The 21,265-nt window shown below is 30.6% G+C and overlaps 1 protein-coding gene across 1 annotated transcript; it reads right to left on the reverse strand.

Moving 5' to 3' along the window:
- Positions 1-16,476: 16,476 nt before the first annotated feature.
- LOC123894861 lies at positions 16,477-20,644 on the reverse strand. Its single transcript, XM_045944942.1, has 11 exons — positions 20,346-20,644; positions 20,128-20,262; positions 19,882-19,950; positions 19,585-19,689; positions 18,714-18,768; positions 18,411-18,484; positions 18,173-18,256; positions 17,941-18,081; positions 17,472-17,537; positions 17,077-17,186; positions 16,477-16,881 (listed from the first exon to the last, which is right to left on the reverse strand). Exons 1-11 carry the CDS (start codon positions 20,445-20,447, stop codon positions 16,713-16,715), a joined length of 1,110 nt encoding a protein of 369 aa, XP_045800898.1. The 5' UTR covers positions 20,448-20,644; the 3' UTR covers positions 16,477-16,712.
- Between the last annotated feature and the right edge of the window lie 621 nt (positions 20,645-21,265).

Here is a 21,265-nt window from a genome sequence, read left to right on the forward strand (position 1 = left end):
GTCAACAAATTAGTGGAACTCACTTTTAATGGGTCCACTAATATTTAATGTGTCTATCTCTCTCCAAATAGAGAATAAATGGAGGGATAACAAATGGAGGAAAACTAAACCCATGAAAATTAGTGGGCTCACAATTAGTGAGACCCACTTTTAATGGGTCCCACCGATCTTTAATGTGTGTCGCGGTGATTTTCGGAGATCAAAGCTATTGATTAGACTTTGACTCGCAAAATAAGAAGTTACCACCGAACTTTAATTTATCCAAGGGAAGGGGAAAAGATCGAATAAAACCCACAAATAAACATGCAAAGCTAAAGAAGCAATAAAGCAATAAACAATGCAATAAGTAGAGCTGTAAAAAGGGCCTTAAGGGGCCGGCCCTTTAAGGGGCGGACCCACTTATTCCTGATTATTAATTTTATTTAAATTTTAAACACAGTTTTTTTAGTGTGCCGATCATGGACAGTGCTGATTGAAGAAAACGAGAATAAGTTCACGACACTAGAAAAATTGTTTAAAATTTAAATAAAATTAATAATCAGGAATAAGTGGGTCCGCCCCTTAAAGGGCCGGCCCCTTAAGGCCCTTTTTACAGCTCTAGCAATAAGAGATCAAGGTACGAGGGTTGATTATGCAAAGAGAAAGTATTAGCACCTTAATCATCTATAGTACTCTATAGGAACCTCTATAGAGTACTATAAACAACAAAATATACTTTTATGCTAATATTATTAAAAAATGATAGTGTTTTTAATCTTGTAAAAAAAAATTATGGTGTTTTTAATAAAAATTGCAACTTAATTTAGAAATTATTTATTTTCAAAGAAATAACAAAGTGTTGTTTTTTTTTTTTTTTAAAAAAAGTAGTAAATTATTTATAGGCTACGGAGTAATTCTATTTAAAAGGAAACAATTTTAAAAAAATTATGTAGTATACAATTTGAACTATAAATAGTATTAAATTAAAATTAACTATATTTATCATGAATTGATCTCTTAAAATAAAAAGTATCACGGGGGAAATTGAACACACAACCCAACAAACTTGATATCTTTGGACACATGCTTGGACCACTAAACCAATAGACATTCCGTAATATGATTTCTCCAAATAACTACTTAACCAATATTTTTATTGATGGGCTTGAAAAAAAAATTGAGGCCCCAAATTTTTTGAGGCCCTGGGCTGGAGGGCTGGTTGCCTGGGCCCAAAACCGGACCTGGTTGTCATCTTAAGTTAAAACTCATTTAATCCACCACAAACATGATGACGATAGATCTTTGATTCACAATAGGAAATGGCTCCAACTTGGATATCAAATCAACAAGTATGCCACTAACTCTCCTAGGTGGAAAATAATCAATATTTTTCAATCAAATGTTATGGGGAATTTTGAATTTTCAACCATAGATGACTCATGTCTAAACTCTTTGAGAAAAATTTTAAAGTCAAAAGCCAAGTGGCAAAAGGTTTGAATGAGTTTTTGAATTTTTTAGTCTTTTAAAAATGTTTGGATATGCTTAAGTGTGTTAAAGCATTTATTGAAAAAGAGTTGAAAATCTCTTGACGAAAGTCAAGGTTTCTTAAAAAAAAGATTCTTTTTGAAGATTAGTTTTTTTTTAATGTTTAGGGTTTTGTATTTTGAAAGTAAAGAACAAAGATAAACAAGTAAACATGCATGAATCACAAAATGCCACAAAGTCAACAAGATAATCTCTTCCCTTGAATTTAGACAAAATTAAATTAAAATAATAAAGAAAAGTATTTTTTTTGTATTTTTTTAGATATTTTTAATGATATATATATATAAGAATAAAAAAGAAATAAAATAATTAAAGAAAAAGACAGAGGAGCGTGTTGAACCCATGACCTCTCCATGACAAAACGAACTAGCCAACCAACTGTGTCCATTTAAATGCTGAAAACGCGCACTCTGCATCATCCCCTATAGAGCTGTAAAAAGGGTCTTAAGGGGCCGGCCCTTTAAGGGGCGGACCCACTTATTCCTGATTATTAATTTTATTTAAATTTTAAACACAGTTTTTTTAGGGTGCCGATCGTGGACAGTGCTGATTGAAGAAAAAGAGAATAAGTTCACGACACTAGAAAAATTGTTTAAAATTTAAATAAAATTAATAATCAGTAATAAGTGGGTCCGCCCCTTAAAGGGCCGACCCCTTAAGGCCCTTTTTACAGCTCTAATCCCCTACCTTCAGCTTACGAACAAACAACTTCCATAGTTAAACAACGTGTTTCTTCATTTTCTCACCGAATTTGACATGTGAATATACAATTTTGCTCAGAATTTAATGAGGATTATGAATATACACTTAAATTTTATCAATTCTTACTCAAACATTCTAATTTTTTAAATTAAAGTAAGAACCCTAAAATTTCAAATACAAATTAAATATTATTTAAGCACAATCAGAACTCATGCGTATAGGGCTTTCACTTATCAAATCATGGAATACATTTTGTATTCACGAATAATCCAAAGATAATTCATACGAAAATTTACCTATTGGAGCAAGGTCTAATGCCCCTTCAAATGATGTTTCGAGATGAGAAAATGATACCTTTAGCTTCCTTGAGTCCCCAGGAGTTTAATGGTATAGTTACTTTTCCTTTAAACCTTCTGAAATGTTCTACCCAATTCAAGTTGAAAGCGACAAAAAATAGGATTTGGGAGATGGTAATGGAGTGGTTACAGTTGATGATCAATGCATACAGAAGTTTTTATATGATGTATGAATGATGATTCAATGGAAAAAGTAGAGAAAACTTGAAAGAAATGCAAGTTTCGAAATTAAGATTTTGAAAGTGTAGTAATGGATTTTTTGAGTGGATTTTGTGGATGTTTTGTTGATGTCTTAGTTCTGAGGCTTGAGGGGCTTTTATAGAGGTTCCAATTTGTCTTCAGAAGTAAACAAGATTGGGTTTGGTTGGATTCCAATGCTGGTTTGTCCATCAAGTTTCAAAAGTGGTTGAAAAAGCTTTGTGGTTCCAAGGTGAAGATGGCTTGATTCATGGACAATAGGGTGGCTTTTTCTGAGTTTAGGGAGTTGCTTCTGAGCTTTGAGGTGGAGTGTGATCATAGAAAACAAATAGGAAGCTCAATGCATGAGTTGTTGGAGAAAATCTAGCTTTACAAAATGTCAATGAAACTTCATGCAAAAAGTGCTCCAAAAAGGACATGTAATTTGGACAATGATTCAAACACTTGGATAATGCACCAAAAGTCTGTGTAAAACACCAGTTTTTCTGAGATTAGAAGCAACATAGGCCTGTAAAGCAAGATTACAATGTTGGATTTGAGTTTGATCAAGAAACTTGTCATGAATATGGACCTATAAATCAGCTTCACCATGGTCACTTCTCCCCTTCGAAACTTGATTGTAAAGAAAGATAAATTCATGCTCTTGGTGTAATTGGAAAGATGGCATCCTCCTCTACAAATTGTATGTTGATGACCTTTTCTGAATATATTGGGATCATATAGAAAACTGGCCACCAAAATTCAAAGTTTAAGTGGTTTGACACTTAGAAAAAATTATAAGTGTTTTTGACAGTTTTTACAATTTGACATCTCATGTTTCCTTGTTGTTATAAGCCATTCAGGAACTCTTCTGAATCCAAACTCTTCACGATGATATCATATGAAATATTAAAATGAAGCTCTTGTTTGCTCACAATGGATGCTTTGATTGAAAGTTATAAGCTTGCAAATTCATGCACTTGATAAGGTCAAAAAACACTTAGAAAAAATTTCTAAGTGTTGAGATTTTCAACAACTTTGAGAATCAACTTTGGTCATCAACTTTAAGCATCGTAAAGATCCTTTTGACTTCAAATATTTTTACCACATTTCAATATGCCATGAGAGCTTTCCACAGAGTCCTTGTTTGCATATTTATGATACTCGAGGAAGAAGATATGATCTTGATAAGTTGGCTCCATGAACATGAAATTTTCTATACTTACAAAAATTTGAAAACCCTAGTCTTTGATTTTTGGAACCTTTTCTTGACTTTGTTGATTCAAAACCATATCTTACCAACTTATCAAAAAAAAAAAAAAAACCATATCTTACCAAAGAGGCAAACACAACAAAATATCTTGTATTTTATTATTATTTTTTTTAATGATGCATGAGAATATGAGGTGGAATCTTATGTCAAAAATTGGGGTATGACAATGTGTCTAACTAATCTATCTCCAAATAGAAAATAAGACTAATTCTAATATGGACGGGGACACCAAATGGTCCATGATGGACAAGAAATATATACCTTTAGATTGATATATGATCCACAATAATATCCACACATTATTTCTCTTACAACTCCAATTTTCTTTTCTCTGAAAATCCTACTTCATCTTCCTGCAGTTCTACTTCATTGTCAAAACCAACTCCTTCTTTACCTTGAGTTTCTGTTTAACCAACTTGTAAATTTCATTATGTTGAAATTTTATAAAGTTCCTAAAATTGAATCCCTTTAATACATGATATTATTAACTAGAACTTTGACCCATGCGGTGCATGGGTCTAATTAGGTGTAATATGTAACAATAAAAAATAAAATACAAAAATTCTAAGAGCATTTTCAATAAAGAGTAGTATAGGGAATTTCATGGACTAATTATTCTATATTTGTTTTATGTGCTTATTTTATATTTTATATATTTTTTAAATAATTTTGGACCCCCATCGTTTTGTTTACTTATTAAAAAAAAATTGCTGATAACTAAAGGTTAAAAAAATTATGATAATTAAAGGTTAAAAAAAATTAAAGACATAAACACAGTGGCGGAGCTAGACCAAAACGTTGGGGCGGGCCGCTACGAATATAAATCGAATATACAAAAAAAAAATTACTAAAAAAGACATATCATATTGAGAGCGTGTCTAATATAGATCTCTCAAAAAGAGTCAATGGGTGAACCATTACCATTTTCAATAAATAAATTTAAATTTTTTTAACAAAAGATTGATCAAACATGAATTTTTATACACAAACTCTATTTTAAATAAAAATTTGAGTACTTTTTTCTCCAAAAAAAATATACTTGAATAATTTCACAAAATAAATTACACATTCTAAAATTTCTATAAATATTAAACAATAAAACATTAGAAGGGATGCTTCAAAAAAATAAATTAAGAAGGACATTTGAATTATTAATTTATGAGTGAGAATTCTGGATCGTCCAAATATCGGGGGTTTGAAACCCCCGCAAACTGGAAAACCTGTTAAAGAATTCTGGTGGTCCTAATTGAGGGTTCTTGAAACCCCCGCAAACTGAGAATTAACAAACTAAACATACTATATAGCAGGGGTTTAAAACCGCCGCTACATAGTATACCTGAAAAAAAAAATGAAAATCTTGGGGCGAGCCATGGTCCTGTCCAGCCCATGAGGGGCTCCTCCCCTGCATAAACAAGAACATAAACTTAAGTAGACATCCATAAATAAATAAAAATTGTGATTAATTTCGTCGTTCAAATTTATTGAAAACAAAGTTAACATATTAGGATTCCTAAATTCTTTCATAATTGAAGCACATGTTTTAGCGGTTGAAAGGTTTTATTGTAAGTAAGGGATGCAGGTTCGATGACAAATCTGTATTTTTTTAATATAAAGCTGCAATAAAAAGAAAGAGAAAATGAGAGGGGAAAAAAATTGGTTTAGGGTTAGCTTATGTTAGCAAGCTTATAATATAAGAGATTATCGGTTTTTAATTGTTTAAATTGTGCATTGAAAATTGATGGTGCTTAATAGTCGTATGAAATATTTCCTATGAAAGTTGATGGAGCTTAACATTTTGTGGACATAATTTAAATCACAATTGGTCTGCTGGTGCATATTGTATCAATTGATCATCGGTTAATATTAAATCTACAATGTTAAAATCAAAATAATGAATGTGATTAGTGACATGACTATGGTTGTGTTTGGTTGTATTGCAAAAAAAATTGATTTAGCAAAATTAAGTTTGATAATAACTTTCCAAATTACACGTGATAATAACTTTCTAAATCTCACATGATAATTATTCTCTAAATTTATGATCCGGTAGAAAAAAATCATTGATCAGGAAAGACATAAAAATATTTCGTGATGAATAATATAGTCAACAATAATTTTGATATGGTATACTTTTAAAATTGATGGTGCTTATCAATTATTGCACATACTTTTAATCACAATTGGTATACTTGCCATAGTGGTTGAAAATATTGTCTTGCACTAAAGGGTTGTGGGTTTGAATCCTAGTCAAGATAAAATTGTATTATTTTTTAATAAAAATTGCAAGATAAAATAGAGGGAAAACAGAAAAACAAATTAGGGTTTAGGGTTTACGTGTGTATACAAGCTTATAATATAAAAGATTTACTTCAGGTCAATTATTTTCTACTGTTTAAAAAAATAGCAAAAATGAAAATTAGGCTTTTCGAATCGGTTCATAAAGCTCAATTTTTCTTCCCAAAAGTTCAACCAGTCTTTTCATGCTAGTTTTTGGATTCTTGCATCAAACTATAATATCAAAAATAGATCATAAATTGACGAGATCGGGAAAATTTTAGATTCCTTTTTGCAATATTGAGTTAATTTGGAATTAGTGTTTTTAAAGAAAATTAAGGGTTTTGATGAATTTGGGAAAGTAAAGCAAAATAATTCGTATGATTTGGAAAATTCTGGGTTTGATAGAAGAACAACGTTTGAGAAAGACAAACAAGATTTGGGTTGAAAGGTTCAACAACTTTGAACAGATGTTTTTTATTTATTTTAATGCCAAGTAAATTTTTGGTCTTATAATATTTTTTTTGGAACATATATTGTTTTTAATCTCTATAAATAAAATTCAATAACTTTTGGTAAATATTTTTTTGATACATCTTTTGGTAAATTTTTTTAATCAACTCTCACGTACTTTGTATTTTTTGAATAATGTTTTATTCAAGTTTATAATATTAAAATATTATTTCCCACAAAAAATTAATTTTTTTAATATAATATAAATTATTTATTAATTTTTAAGCTCAAAAAATTAAAATATTCATATTTAATTAATAATTTGTTAAAAAGTTTAAACTTTTGCAATAAAAATTCATATAATGTACTAAACATAATTACGACAAAATAAATTTAAAATTTTGAATGGTATACACGAGTCGATTGAAAATCACAAATCAAAAATCATGATAGAAAATATTTGAGGACCAAAACTTCCTGAAGTTATTAATTTATCGTTAAATAAATAATAAATTTTCTTAATCTACTATTAATATATTAAAATCGATTACCAGCAAAGTTATTAATTTATTCCTATTACATTTAACCACGTTGCAAGTTTTGTATCTTTTATTGTAATTTTACTAAAAAAAATATAGAAAGATTTTGCTTAAAAATAACAACAAAACCGAATTATAGATAGTAACGAAACAGAACAATTTATACATTCGTTCAAAAAAAAAAATTTGATTGGAGATTTCGATTTTGAAAAACTAATCTTAATGAAATGGTCATGAAGTTTGACTAAAACTACCGATTTTGATTGGAGATTTTGAATTTTATCAATCCGACCGTTCAATATCACTTAATTGGACTAAAAAACAAATGAGAAAAATAATTTTGGTCATCAGACTCCGGATGTATAGACAGATCGTAATAACAGTCCCACTAGAAAGCTAGTTTTAATGAAAGGGTAAAGAAGTTTGACTGAAGATTTCGAACTTTATCAATCCGACCGTTCAATATCACATAATTGGACTAACAAACAAATGAGAAAAAAAAATGACCATCGGACTGTAGATGTATAGACACAGATCGTAATAACAGTCTCACTGGAAAGCTAGTTTTATTGAAAGCGTCAAGAAATTTGACTAAAACTACCGATTTTGACTGAAGATTTCAAATTTTATCAATCCGACCGTTCAATATCACATAATTTTTCTAACAAAAAATGGGAAAAAGAATTTTGACCATCGGACTTCGGATGTATAGAGAGATCGCAATAACAGTCTCACTGGAAAGCTATAGTTTTAATGAAAGGGTCAAGAAGTTTGACTAAAACTATCGATTTTGACTGAAGATTTCGAATTTTATCAATCCGGCTGTTTAATATAACCTAATTGGACTAAAAAACAAATGAGAAAAAGAATTTTGACCATCAGACTACGGATGTATAGACAAATCGTAATAACAGTCTCACTGAAAAGCTAGTTTTAATGAAATGGTCAAGAAGTTTGACTAAAAATAAAATAAAATAATTAATTAATAGGATAAAAAAAATGAAGTTTAATTACTATGTTTTTTCTTTTTCAATTTTGTGTATAAAAATAATTAAAATCCTCGGACGGCTGTTTAATCCGATTCCAACACACACTATACATACTTTTTTTACATGGTTTATATTTTTACCCATATATTAACATAATATATATATTTTTAACTATATATAAATATAAAGGGATTTTTCTTTTTTTGTAATTTATGCATGTCTATATTTATTTTATTCGAAGGAGTATATGTTATACCTATCGATGCATGTCCATGAGATTAATTTAACTTTTTTTTGCTAGTTTTTTTTTTTAATAAATTTATACAGTAGCATATAGTTTTACTTGTGAATTAACACGGGGCAAATTTTTTTTTAATTTATACTGCGCTTACATTTATACACATATATTAATAATCGGGATTATTTTATTTTGTAATTTTTACGGGATCTGTTTTTATAATTATACGTGACTTATAGTTTGACTTATATATTAATACGATGCCTATATTTTTATTAATATGTTAATACAAGGCCTTTTTTTAAAAAATAATTTATATTGGACTAATTAGAGTAATTGTGACTTAAAAAAACTAGTAATAAAAAAACCGCGAAGTCTCACTTGATTCTATTGAATATGATTAAGGAAGTCTAATTTTATCAGTCCGACTCATCGCGAACTCTTGCTTATAATTTTTGTAATAATTTATAATTATTAATGACAAATATTTATCCGTGTTAATTCATTTTAAAATAATTTTAAATAAATTTTGTCTACTCAATACCACTATTCAACCAAACTCTAAGGTACATGAAAATTTACCTTAATCAAATTACTCCCTCCATCTCACAATAATAATTGACACATTTATGAAGTTTATCTAAAAAAATTGACATTCTAAGTTTCTAATACAACATTAATTATTATGAGACGGAAGGAGAAATTTTATTATGGACTATAAGGTGTGTTTTCACTTTCAACCGAATTTTCTCCATACGTATGAGTCAGGAATCAAACTATTGACCACATACTTAAGAGGACCAAAAGTCTTACCAATTTGATCCATTCATTGTTAGTATCAACGTATAAATTAACTATGAGTTCTTAAGTTTTTTGTGCTTAAATTTTTTTATTTAATATTATAGAAAGTTTGATAAATAAATATATAGAAAAACATATAGTTGCTACATTTGGCATAAACAAAAAGGTGAATTCTAATCTCAAAAGAGATATTTTGACTTTAAATTCAATATTGGGGCAATAAATTACATTTTTTGGTAAAAACGAAAACCATTTATTGAGAAAAAATCTGCTAGGATCAAATTTACTACAAATATAAAGTCTAAAAAGTTGAATTACATAAGTAGGCATGGCAATAAAACCCATATCCGTGGGTACCCGCCCAAACCCTACCCGCTTTGACGGGGAAAACTCGAGTTGACCGGGTTTGGGTTCGGGTTTGGTTTTCCCCGATTTCAAAAGATGGGTTTGGGGCGGGTAATGAGTACATTGATACTCACCCCTGAACCTGTCCCCGAACCCGCCCCGCTTATACTAAAATTATATTTGACCTATTTTACATTAGAAACCCTTCAACAATCTCTTAAATTACATTCATATGTTTATATTTATTTTTAATTTGAGTATTAAACAAACCATTTTCTCTATTTTTTTCTTTATTTAAAAAAATATTGTTGAAACAAAATAATTTTGGAAATTTAACTTTTTTTTGATAAAAAAATACTAAAATACAATTCAAATTCATGTGGAAATATGCATAACGGGGATACCCGAACCCCGACGGGGATACCCGATCCCCATTGGGTATGGGTTTGGGGTTATACATTTTATCCCCGCTCGAAATTGGGATGGGTTTGGGGAAACCCGAACTTTTATTGGTTTGGGTTTGGGGAGGGTAATATCCGTCCCCGCCCCGTCCCATTGCCATGCCTATACATAAGGGAAACCATTTCGTAGTTTAATAATATAGGGGATCAAAAGTGAAATTAAACCAATAATAATATAATATAAAATTAAAATTAGGGGGGAGTGTGTTCTATTTTTTTTATAAGCAAAGATTATATTAATAGAGAGTACCAGGGGTACTCAAACCCTTACAAAATAAAAGATAGAAAAATTTTCATATGCTTTGAAGACAATAAAGAGGATTAGTACACCAATTATAGAACAGATAACCTGCTCTACCACTAAACAAAGCCAAGAAATAAATTTAATGGAGTCTACCAATGTTGTATAATTCGCCATCTCTCCTCTAAACAAAATACTATTCCTCATGCGCCATATACACCAAGTTGTGGCCAACCAAATCAAGTGTCTAACTTGCATACCCTTCTTAGTTTCGTTTATGCTTCCGGTTAATCTCCTCCGATATATATTCGTTTTTCATCATAATACTCATCATGCTGGAAGTCAATGTTAATTGCCGTAGTGCAACAAGATAACAAAAGTTAACCAGAAGGGTAATAGTGCAACAAGTTAAAAACATAAATGATCTATTTGTTATTTAAAAAACTTATAGAGCCTAACAGTTATTTAAAATTTTTAACGGATCTAACTGTTACAAACGGAAAATTAAAAGAACATCTTGATGTATTTGGTCAAAAATAATTTTTTAAATAAAATCTTTAAAGAGTGTATCAAGAGCAATTGTCGGCAAGATTCTTAGATATAATTTCAAGCAAATGCTAACGAGTGCCTCCGGACACTTTTTAAGATCTTAAAAGTTTTTTATAGAATTTTTTATGGGAATGTATAAAATCAATGCATTGAAAATTATAGTGTTCCATTTTTTAGGTGCTAGGTACACGATGCACATCATACAGGAAATCCAGAAAGATTCTAAGTAATTACTAGTAAACTATTGAGTTTTAGAGATGGGCAATTCAATAAAGAGGTTGAACTCTCACTGTATGCAGGATCTTACTGGATCTGCATTCACAAAAAGCACGAAGTTACATGCATTAATTGATCTTGACCAACAATTTGAGATTTGTTTGGTCCATATTACGCCTCCACCAAATCATCTTTAAATAATTTTCACAGTTGCTTTGAGACCGGACAGTCAAGATCAATAAATGCATCGCATATTTACTGTGCAAAACCAAATCTTACTCGAGACTACAATGTCATTTGATAGAACTACCAGTTTCATCTTTAAAATTGTAGGCATCGCATAATTTGATTTAAAGAAATTTGGTTTAAAATTTTATGATGAAATTTGGTTTAATTAATTCAAATAACTTTATTGAAGATTTTTTTTTTTTTTTTTTGTAATGATTGGTTAGAGAAGATTCAATTGAATGCCACATAAACATCTTTAATTGAAGTTTTTTTTTTTTTTTCAATAGGTTAGATAAGATTCAATTGAATATGCCACCTAAGCAATTCTATCAAGAATGCCCGAAAACTCCGTGGAAATTTCGTAATGTATATAATAGAGATTTGAAAAATATTTCTCAGATTCTCTATAAAATAAATTACTTCTATTATTAGATATATATTTGAATATTTTTTAACATAATCTTTTTACAATATTTTCTTTATGAATATGGCAAGATGTTTGTCAAAAATATATATAATATGGTAAGACAATTAAGTAGGCAAGACAAAACAACACAAGTAGAATTCTTGTTTTGGAAGAGACCTCATCATTCTGAAAAAGAAATAATAAGTTCGTCAAATATGACCTCAAAGGTTGAACGAAGAGTTGGTGGTGGTGAATTGAAATTGACATATAGTTTGAATGTGAGTACACATGATTTAAATGTTTGTTTTGCATGTAAAAGTAACATACATGGTAAAACCATATACATGTACAGGTACGAGCTAATTATTGATTTCTATTTGATTAGAACTATTATATTCTTTGAGCGATTTATTTGTTGATTGCAATTGTTATTTGTTCTTTCTCTTTATTCTTATTTGAATTCGCAACATCTTGCAATTTTATTTTCCGCAATTCCTTCTAGGCACCTTTTAATTTAATTATTATGAACTCTTTTTTTTTTTTGTTGAATTAATTATTATGAACTTTATTACCCAATTCTAGTCGATGTTTTTTAATTTAGTGCTTACATTATCTAATGAATGTAAAGTAAAAGTTTGATTCTTATTTTACACCGGTGTGAGTTCAATTTACTTTATTTTATTTACGAAGGTGAGTGAATATTATGTTGTTGATGACTTGATGCGAAAACAAATAACCAACACATGACCTAATAATTTAGTTAAAATTTTATGTCTAAGTTTTGAATTTTTTGTGCTTCATTTGATAAAAGTATAATATTTTCAAATAATTAGAGGTTCAATTGCTAAAAATATAATGTAAAATAATTAGAGCTCAACTATACTTTCTTTATATATATATATATATATATATATATATATATATATATATATATATATATATATATATATATATATATATATTTGACAAATACACACATTCAAGGACTAAATTTTTAAGCTTAGAATCTAATTCCAAAATATTTAAAACGCCCTTCTATTGAAATTTTTTATTTGTTTTCTTTTTCAGGAGCAATGGTTACTGCACAGAGCGGTGTCGTACACGACAAATGATCTATGATGAGCAAATAGAAATAGAGAAATCTATGAAGAGTCCAGTTATCTCAACCTAATATACGTCTCAAAAATCTCAAATCACCAGAGCAAAAAATCCATCTTACCTTGCTAACATCTAATAATTCCTATGTTACTTTATCAAATATGTTTTATATATGATCCCTTAATCATGCTTCATCAACTCTATTAGTTTTGCATTTTATTTTATTTTTTATATAAGGAAGGAATACTATTATTGTTTATTTAGCAAAAAAAAGGTATTAGACTATATATTTTCCAATGGAACTTTAATTTCAGTATTTGCTTATAGTATATTTATTTATTTAATTTTTGGTTGTATAACTAGAAAATAATAAATTTTTTTCTTTCACATTTGGTTAGTATCGTTGTGAGTCTTTTATATCTTTTTAGAATATTTTTTTATCAGTAATCTGTTGACTACAAATTCTACTTGTGATGACTGAAGGTTCGAATTCCGGCCCCCTGCATATATAATACAATATTTCTGTCAACTGATCTAAGCTCACAAGACATTTTTTAGAACTTATTACTAGTGATAAAAGGTGTTTATGGCCTCATTCTCATTGTCTCATTAATCCACCGTTCTAAACTTATCATTATTAAAGTTTCGTTTGACCTAACTTATTTCAAACTTTTTTACTCAGACCAAACAATTTTTTAAGAAGTTCTTGATAAAAAAAAGTTACTTAATTTTTATGAATATAATACATAGGTAAAATAGGTAAATGACTTTTGTATTATATTTATTTATTTAATTTTACCTTTTTGTTTATAAGCCAATGGATTAATCTGACGGAAGAGAAGATACCATTTGTTTCATTTCCTTCCAAAAACTATTTCCTCCCTCATTATTATGATATGTTTGGTTGTGAGAAGAAATTGAGAAGAGAGAAAGAGGTGAGAGAGAGTATAAGAAGAGAGAAAAAGATTAGAAATATCCTTACCAAAAATCACACGAGATTCTCACCATTTTATCTTAGCATGTCTGCTATCGTAATTTTAATAAAAATATGACCATATGTATATCTCAACAAATCAGCTCATACCGCTTCTTCGTCAACTAAAAACTTCCATTTCCATTTGCTTAGCAATGCCGTATTATCCATCCAAAAAAAGTAATGCCGCATTAAAGAGTTTCAAATTTGTTACCCATAACCCTCAATGGTCATGAGGTAAACAAATTCGATTCCCCTCACACCAACAACTTCCTATCCTCAAAACCACCTACCACAAAAAATTTCTTTGATTCCTCACTAATTGCTTAAGGACACAAATAGGAAGAGAAGAAAATAAAGAGTGAAGTTTAAACTTTGATCTTTTCACTTTGTGTATAAATTTCTAATCACTTGTTATTTTGTCTATCTCATAAATTAAAATTAAAACATTGAGTAAAAAATTCTTTTTTACTTAATTTGTATATCTTTAATCCGTCAAAATAATATTTTCTTTTTCCTTAAGAAAATCTTCATTTAATCAATGTTTTAATTTTTCTTTGTATATCTTCCTAAAGACTCTGATCAACATATCACAACTAGGGGCATACATGGATCGGGCAAATCCGGTCGACCCGGTCAAACCCATCCAATCCAACCGAAAAAAGTGGGTGGGTCGGGCTAGTGGGTGAATATGGATTTCAAAAATGAAAAACCCATAAAAAATATCGGGTTTCGGGTCAAACCAGACCCAACCCAAGATACCCACTGACCCACTAGAGCTATGTATTTTGAAATATTTTTTATGAAAATACTAAAGATTTTTCCATTTGATTATTAAATATTTTTATACTGTTTTTTCTGAAAATAAAAATATTGAATCATTTTTATAAACAAATATGATAATTAATCACACTATTTTCTTAAAAAATAAAAAGATTGAATAATTTTGATAAATAAATATGATAGTTCATCGTTTAGTCATTTTATATTAAAAAAAAGTAAAAAAAATCATTTGGGTAGCACACTATCCAACCGGCAAATTAGTGGATTTACACAAAAAAATTGGTGATTATTTTTTATAGTGAAAAAAGTTACATTATTTTCAAGAAAATATAATGGTTGGGTTATTTTTATGAATGAAAAAATATGATGATTCGACATTTAGATATTTAATATAAAAAATAGAAAAATAATTTGGGTAAACTCATTGTCCAACCCAATCCAACCCGAAAATTAGTGGATTTACCCAACCCGGCCCAATTATGTTGCCCGGGTGCAGGTACGGTACCGGTATCAGGTACGGGTACCGGTACGGGGTACGTCATTTTTAGAAAAACTAAGGTACGGGTACGTCCCTATAATTTTTTTTTAATATAATTATATATATTAAATAATAGAATTATATTGTTAAAACAAATAATTAAACATAAAAAGTATCACACCACACTTTAAAAGTAATTTAAATTGTTCGAAACATCAAAATATGAAACTAAAAAGCAATTAGCTCAAAAAAGTCAATTGTTTCCTCTCCATCGTCACTAAAAAGAGCGACATCTAGTTAGGTTCACCGCGAGAAAGACTAGTAATTTCAAGAATATCAACTATATATTAAATAAATTTCATTCATCTCTACGAATATCGCACATTTTTGTTGCACTTCCGGCGACTACTTTATTATTTTTTTAGCAGTAGTTGCTACCTTTATATTATAAACAAATAAAAAACTTAAATCTTCCTATTAAAAAAAAAAACTAATACAAGAAAAAACAGGAAAAAAACTGTGTTTTTTTTATTGGTGTACCACGCGCGTACCACAGGTGTACCACGCGCGTACCCATTTCATAAAACAAAAAAATAAAATTAGGTACGACGTCGGTGCGTACCGGGGAGTACCATACGCGTACCGGTACCCGGTACGTACCCGGTACCGGTACTCCGTCTAAAATGGAGTACCCGTGCAACATAACAAGTGGTTATTTTACTATACCCAATCCGGAGTATCCTATGTGGTTTGGGTGTTGGTTTTTGACCAAACCCAACTCAATCCGGCCCGTGTACACCCCTAATCACAATTAATGTGAAATTGGCACATTGTCAATAGTGGCAGCGCAAAGTCTTGTGGGGAACTTATCCCTTGCAAATAAACAATTTATGTAGACCATTTAAAAATCATACATTTAACTTGACACTTGTATTCATTGTTTTTATCCAAGGCAATAAGTAGCTTTTGGTCCTAACTCCTAATCCTCCCATTCTTAAAGGAGGTGCCCAATAATAAAGAGTTTGGTCAAGAAGTAAATAAAGTCTAATCATCCAAGAGAACTTTGATTGTGTTTAAAGAATTGCAATTAAGTTTAAGAATAGCATATCCTTTGCAAATTGCAGCCTCATTTTCATGATCATGGCTTCGGCCAAATCAGAATCAACTGGTAACTCTATTTGACAGCAAGATGCAGTAACCACAACCCCTTCAGCATCTCAAACCATCACAGACAACCCCCATCTCTCATCATCATTAGGACCTACTGCATCAACATTCAACTTATACCAACCAGAGGGTAGGAGTCCAGCGCACACCAGAAACATGAACGTAAATGGCTGGTATATGATTTTGTAAAGCAAGAGCTTTAGGGTTGATAAACATTATATTGGAATTATGTGCACTCTGTGCAGGTACCACAAAGGCCCCTCCAAGCATAGTTTGTTTCAGACTCCAAAGTTCATAACCATATTTATCTTCATACAACAAGAGCCTATCCCATTTTCAACAAGGCAAAAAGGGATGGTGAAAAATCTATGCTGCATAATAATGACTTAATTACAAGGAAAATTAGAAGAGGGGGACAAAAAGAATAGGCAGGTAAACATTTTAGAAAATGGTGTCTATTCCAAGTCTCCTTTTGGGAGGAGCTTTATCTATAATCTGCTGCTGCAGGTCCATAAATGTAGAGCCCTTGTTGGCAAATAGTCTCCTCAAGTTGATTACAGAAAGTTCACTGAAGTTAGCAACAGCAAGATCAGCTTGCTCTAAATCATACCTGCATGTTTCAATATTAATCAGTTTCTAAATGGCAAAAGAAACATTACATCAAAAAGTAATACAACTAATTTTATGTCATTAACTCAACTGAATACCAAACAGAATTTTATGCACTTGCGTATGTTCCGTGGGATTTTATTTTCATATTAATATCATATGTTATTTATTTATGGCATTAATGAGAATCACTCACGCGCGATAAGCTCCAATCAATGCTACAGCCATCATTGTGCAATTGTGCGCAGCAGTTACTCCTCGGGGATCATCTTCAAAAACCACACACTTGGAAGGTTTCCGATCAAGCTGCATGGCATTTTAGGCAAATAAGTCAAAAATCAGCAGCAAATTGTGAGACTGAATGAGAAAGAATTTATGGAAGATTTGCCCAAAAATTTGCCAGTTGAACTTAAAGTAATCCCACATAAAGACAACAACGCAACATCTCAATAATTGCCTCATTGTTGGTGCTTTAGGAAGATTTACCGAAAAATTATCTAGTAACAATATTGTAATAAATAGTGATAATAAAATAATAATCATTTTAAGACAGCTATTTCATCAAAATACTATATATCGGTGGAATTGTACCTTGACGGCAGCAGAAAGGAATCTATGAGCTATTGACTCCATCCCATCCTCCTCTGTCACAATTGCCTGCAAAACCAATGAAGCAATCAGAAAGTGACAAATTCATGACCATATTAAGCCATTGAAACTTTTTTTTGAACAAGTAGGGCCATTGAAACTTGAAAATTAGTTCTAGCAATAAAGAGGCAAAGTTGGATTTAATCATGAAAAACAAATATCTAAAAAGAAAAATCCTATAATAAATCTTGTCTTGAAAACAAACTTCATTCTACTTTATGAGAGTATGCGAACAGCATTCTTCCAAAATATACTGACCATAACTCAAACTGAAGTAGAAATTATTCCATTAAGAATTAAGATCAAGTGAAATTTGTCATTAATACCAATATGCTTTTCAATGACGTTTAAATGACGTAATATGGGAAGCAACAAAAATTAATATTTTTAACTCTTCTGAAGTATCACCAACCTGAAAGTACTTATCGAGCCCCATTCGTCGTAAAGCTTTTACCATATGTTTTCTATCAAGACTTGAAACAACAGCACAGGGGATGCGAGCTGTATAAACAGCTTCCAACCAGTCTTTCACGCCCTTCATTGGTCTTTTAAGCTAGATAAAGTTATATTATATGCATATACATCAGGATTGTTCCATTAAGACGCTAGATAATATATGGCAACAAATCAAATAAACAACTTACTTTCAGAAGATTATCATAATATATTTGAGAAAACCTCAACTTCAGTCTCTCCAGCTCACTTTCTTCCTTATCAGAGAGAAAATGCTGCAAATTAAGAAAGGCTAGTCAACAAAAATAAGACGTGCTTAATACAAGGCTCGAGATTTCTAATAATGGAACTATCTTCTAATATAACTTAAGTATTTCATCATAATTCAGTAACCAAACAAAACAGTGTCAAAAGAAAAGGCCAACTAACCTTATTTAATACATGATCAGCACCTGCATTAAGCATTAACTTTTCAATATCACCATCTTCAGGAATATCCTTTCCTGCATAGAAATATTATACAACAACAATAGATGAGTTGAAAAAATGACGCTATAATAATAAAAATTCTTCTTTCCATTCTATTGACATATATAATATAATTAAACAGTAAGCAAAAGAATGGTCGTTTGTTATACTTTCTCATGTAGTGGTAATTCAATTGTTATAATTTTATTTCTGTTTTTTTCCGCTCATCCAAAAGTGTATGCCACAAACACAATTATAACATACCTTCTTCAGAGGCCAGCTGGTTCCATGCCTTCCTCTTCAGAGCTCGAGTATCAGCCTGAAACAAATTACATTCATGTACCATTAATAGTAGTTAAATTAAACTGAGTGGATGCATGATATTATGTGCATTGCAATCAAGTTCTCTTAGCAGTTTGTTGTCTCACTCCCACGAGCAAGGAAACACTGACTTTAAAAAAGTAGCCTTGTCGTGTTAGACACACTCTATCAGCCAAACACTTCACACGGACACTTAATGGTTGTGCTGTATAACTTCCCCCTTTTTCTGAACTTTTATACCAATAGAGACACAAATACCACAAAAATTAAATATACATCAACATTTTATGATAAATAGATAACTCCTGTTGATTTTTAAAGTAACGATTCTCTGTTTTGACTTAAGATATGTGGTGCACCCATATATGTGTTGTATGGTATTTGTGCTTTTCCTTCTTTAAAAAATGTTATTTGTGCTTCAAAGCCACACATAATATATGTAGCACTGACACTTTATCGAAAACATGTAAGGACAAGGTGTCTAACACGTGTTGGTGTCTCACACCAGCATGATACGATACACGCACGTGTGTTATATTCAATCACATTCATTTCTTAAATTATTAACGAAATCTATGTGTCAGTGCAGTATCGTGTCTGGCGTCCCTGTTTGTGTTTCATTGCAATAATTAACAACCACAAAAATGCACATATTACATGTGATATAGCAATAAATGTTGTAAACTCAATTTGAATAACTTAACATGCCTTAAATTATTCACGGAAAAGTAAGACAGCCATTTGACACCTTCTAGTCTAACCAAAAAATAACACCCCACAAACTTGAGTACTATTATGAGTTAAAATAACTCACCACCACGTTGTCCCAAGAGAAGATAAGACCATAAGCTTCATCTGGCTTCATAGCATAACGTATGCGTTGAAGAATACCATCTTGTAACTTATCATTCAAATAGTCCTATTTTCAACAACAATTACCATACTTCAGTCATCAATTACACGATATAGTATATATATTCAAGACAATGGTCATAAATTACACAGGAATTAAAGGTAAGCAGACAACAAGCTACGTCACTAACCCTTTCTGCCAAATTACACTATACATGCTTAGAAAAATTTCATTATGGTGAAAAAAAAAAATCCTTACCACATCAACTTTTAATGGTCCATCTGCCCTAAAAGTTTCAAAGCCTTCCCCATATTCAGCCCCAATAGCCTGAAATTCAAGAAACAATTCACTGTTCCAATCACTTCACAACACTCAATTCACTGTTCCAATAAAAGGATAGTGAACATAAAAAAGACAACTTTAAACTTGTTGGGAAAAAAAAAACATGAATTGAAACACCTTAACAAAGTTTAAAACAAAAAATGAGTATAATAGAACAGTTACCTCCTGCAAGAAAAGCTTATTGGGTGTTAACTGAATTCCATTAAGAGAACCACCACCACCATCAGATTGATCAGAGCCAGAAGAAGTAGAACGAGCAATTAAGCGATTCTTAACCAAACCCAACCGTTTAAATTTCTGGAAAAAAAATAATAACAAGTAAAAAATGAAAAACCAATAGAAAGAAATTGATGGAAAAAGATAAATAGAGAGAAAAGTACCAGAAATTGATGAGGAGAGAATTGAAGACGATGATAAGGTTGTTGTGAGAGAGGAATTGAATGAGAAGAGGGTCTGAAATTGGAGAAAGTGGATGAGTCCATAGTATTCGGACACGGAAACAACGTTAATGTTACGGAAGCAGAACAAATTAGTAGAAGATGATGATGTGTGTGTTGTTTTGGTTTTCTGTTTTCACGATTTTTTGAGGTTTAAATACTGTGATTGTGGATAATTTATTTGGTCAAAACCGTATATAGTGTTTGGAAAAAAAATAAATAATGTGATTGTGGTTGTGGTGCGCCTGTGTAGTGAATCTGGATATGCTCTATTTCTGTGTCCGATTACCCTGTTAACTTCACTGATGCATGACACATTGCAATAAAATATTGAACGGCTGTGATTATTAAAAATCTACTCTTCTCGTCCTTAATATAAGAAATAAACTATTTTTTAGATTCATTCTAAAAATAATGTATTTGGCCTACAATGTAGACTAGATACATTAGTTTTCTAATGAATCTAAAAAATTGTTTGTTTCTTATATTAAGGATCGGATGGAGTAATAACTAACTCAAAAAGCGCTTAGATCAAAGTTTTGTTCGAAGCGTACAAAAATCCTAGCTCAACTTTATTAAATGAATTTGCATGACATCATGTGGCATTTTTTGTTTGTCCAATTAACCAAAATTTCAGGGTAAAAACTAATGTTGAAAACGGCGAAAACGTGAAGGACTAAAAATATGATAAAGAAAATGTAGGGACTATTTTTATATGTGCGCCAAAATATAGGGATTAAAGACATAGTTAACCATTTGTTTTATCAATAGAAAGAAAAATGTTTAAATGCAATTTTGGTCTCCCTATTTTAAAATAAGGGGACCAAAATTGCACAAAACAAAATAGGGGACCAAAATTGTGC

Source organism: Trifolium pratense, linkage group LG7 (assembly GCF_020283565.1).
Source record: "Trifolium pratense cultivar HEN17-A07 linkage group LG7, ARS_RC_1.1, whole genome shotgun sequence".
Lineage (NCBI taxonomy): Eukaryota > Viridiplantae > Streptophyta > Magnoliopsida > Fabales > Fabaceae > Trifolium > Trifolium pratense.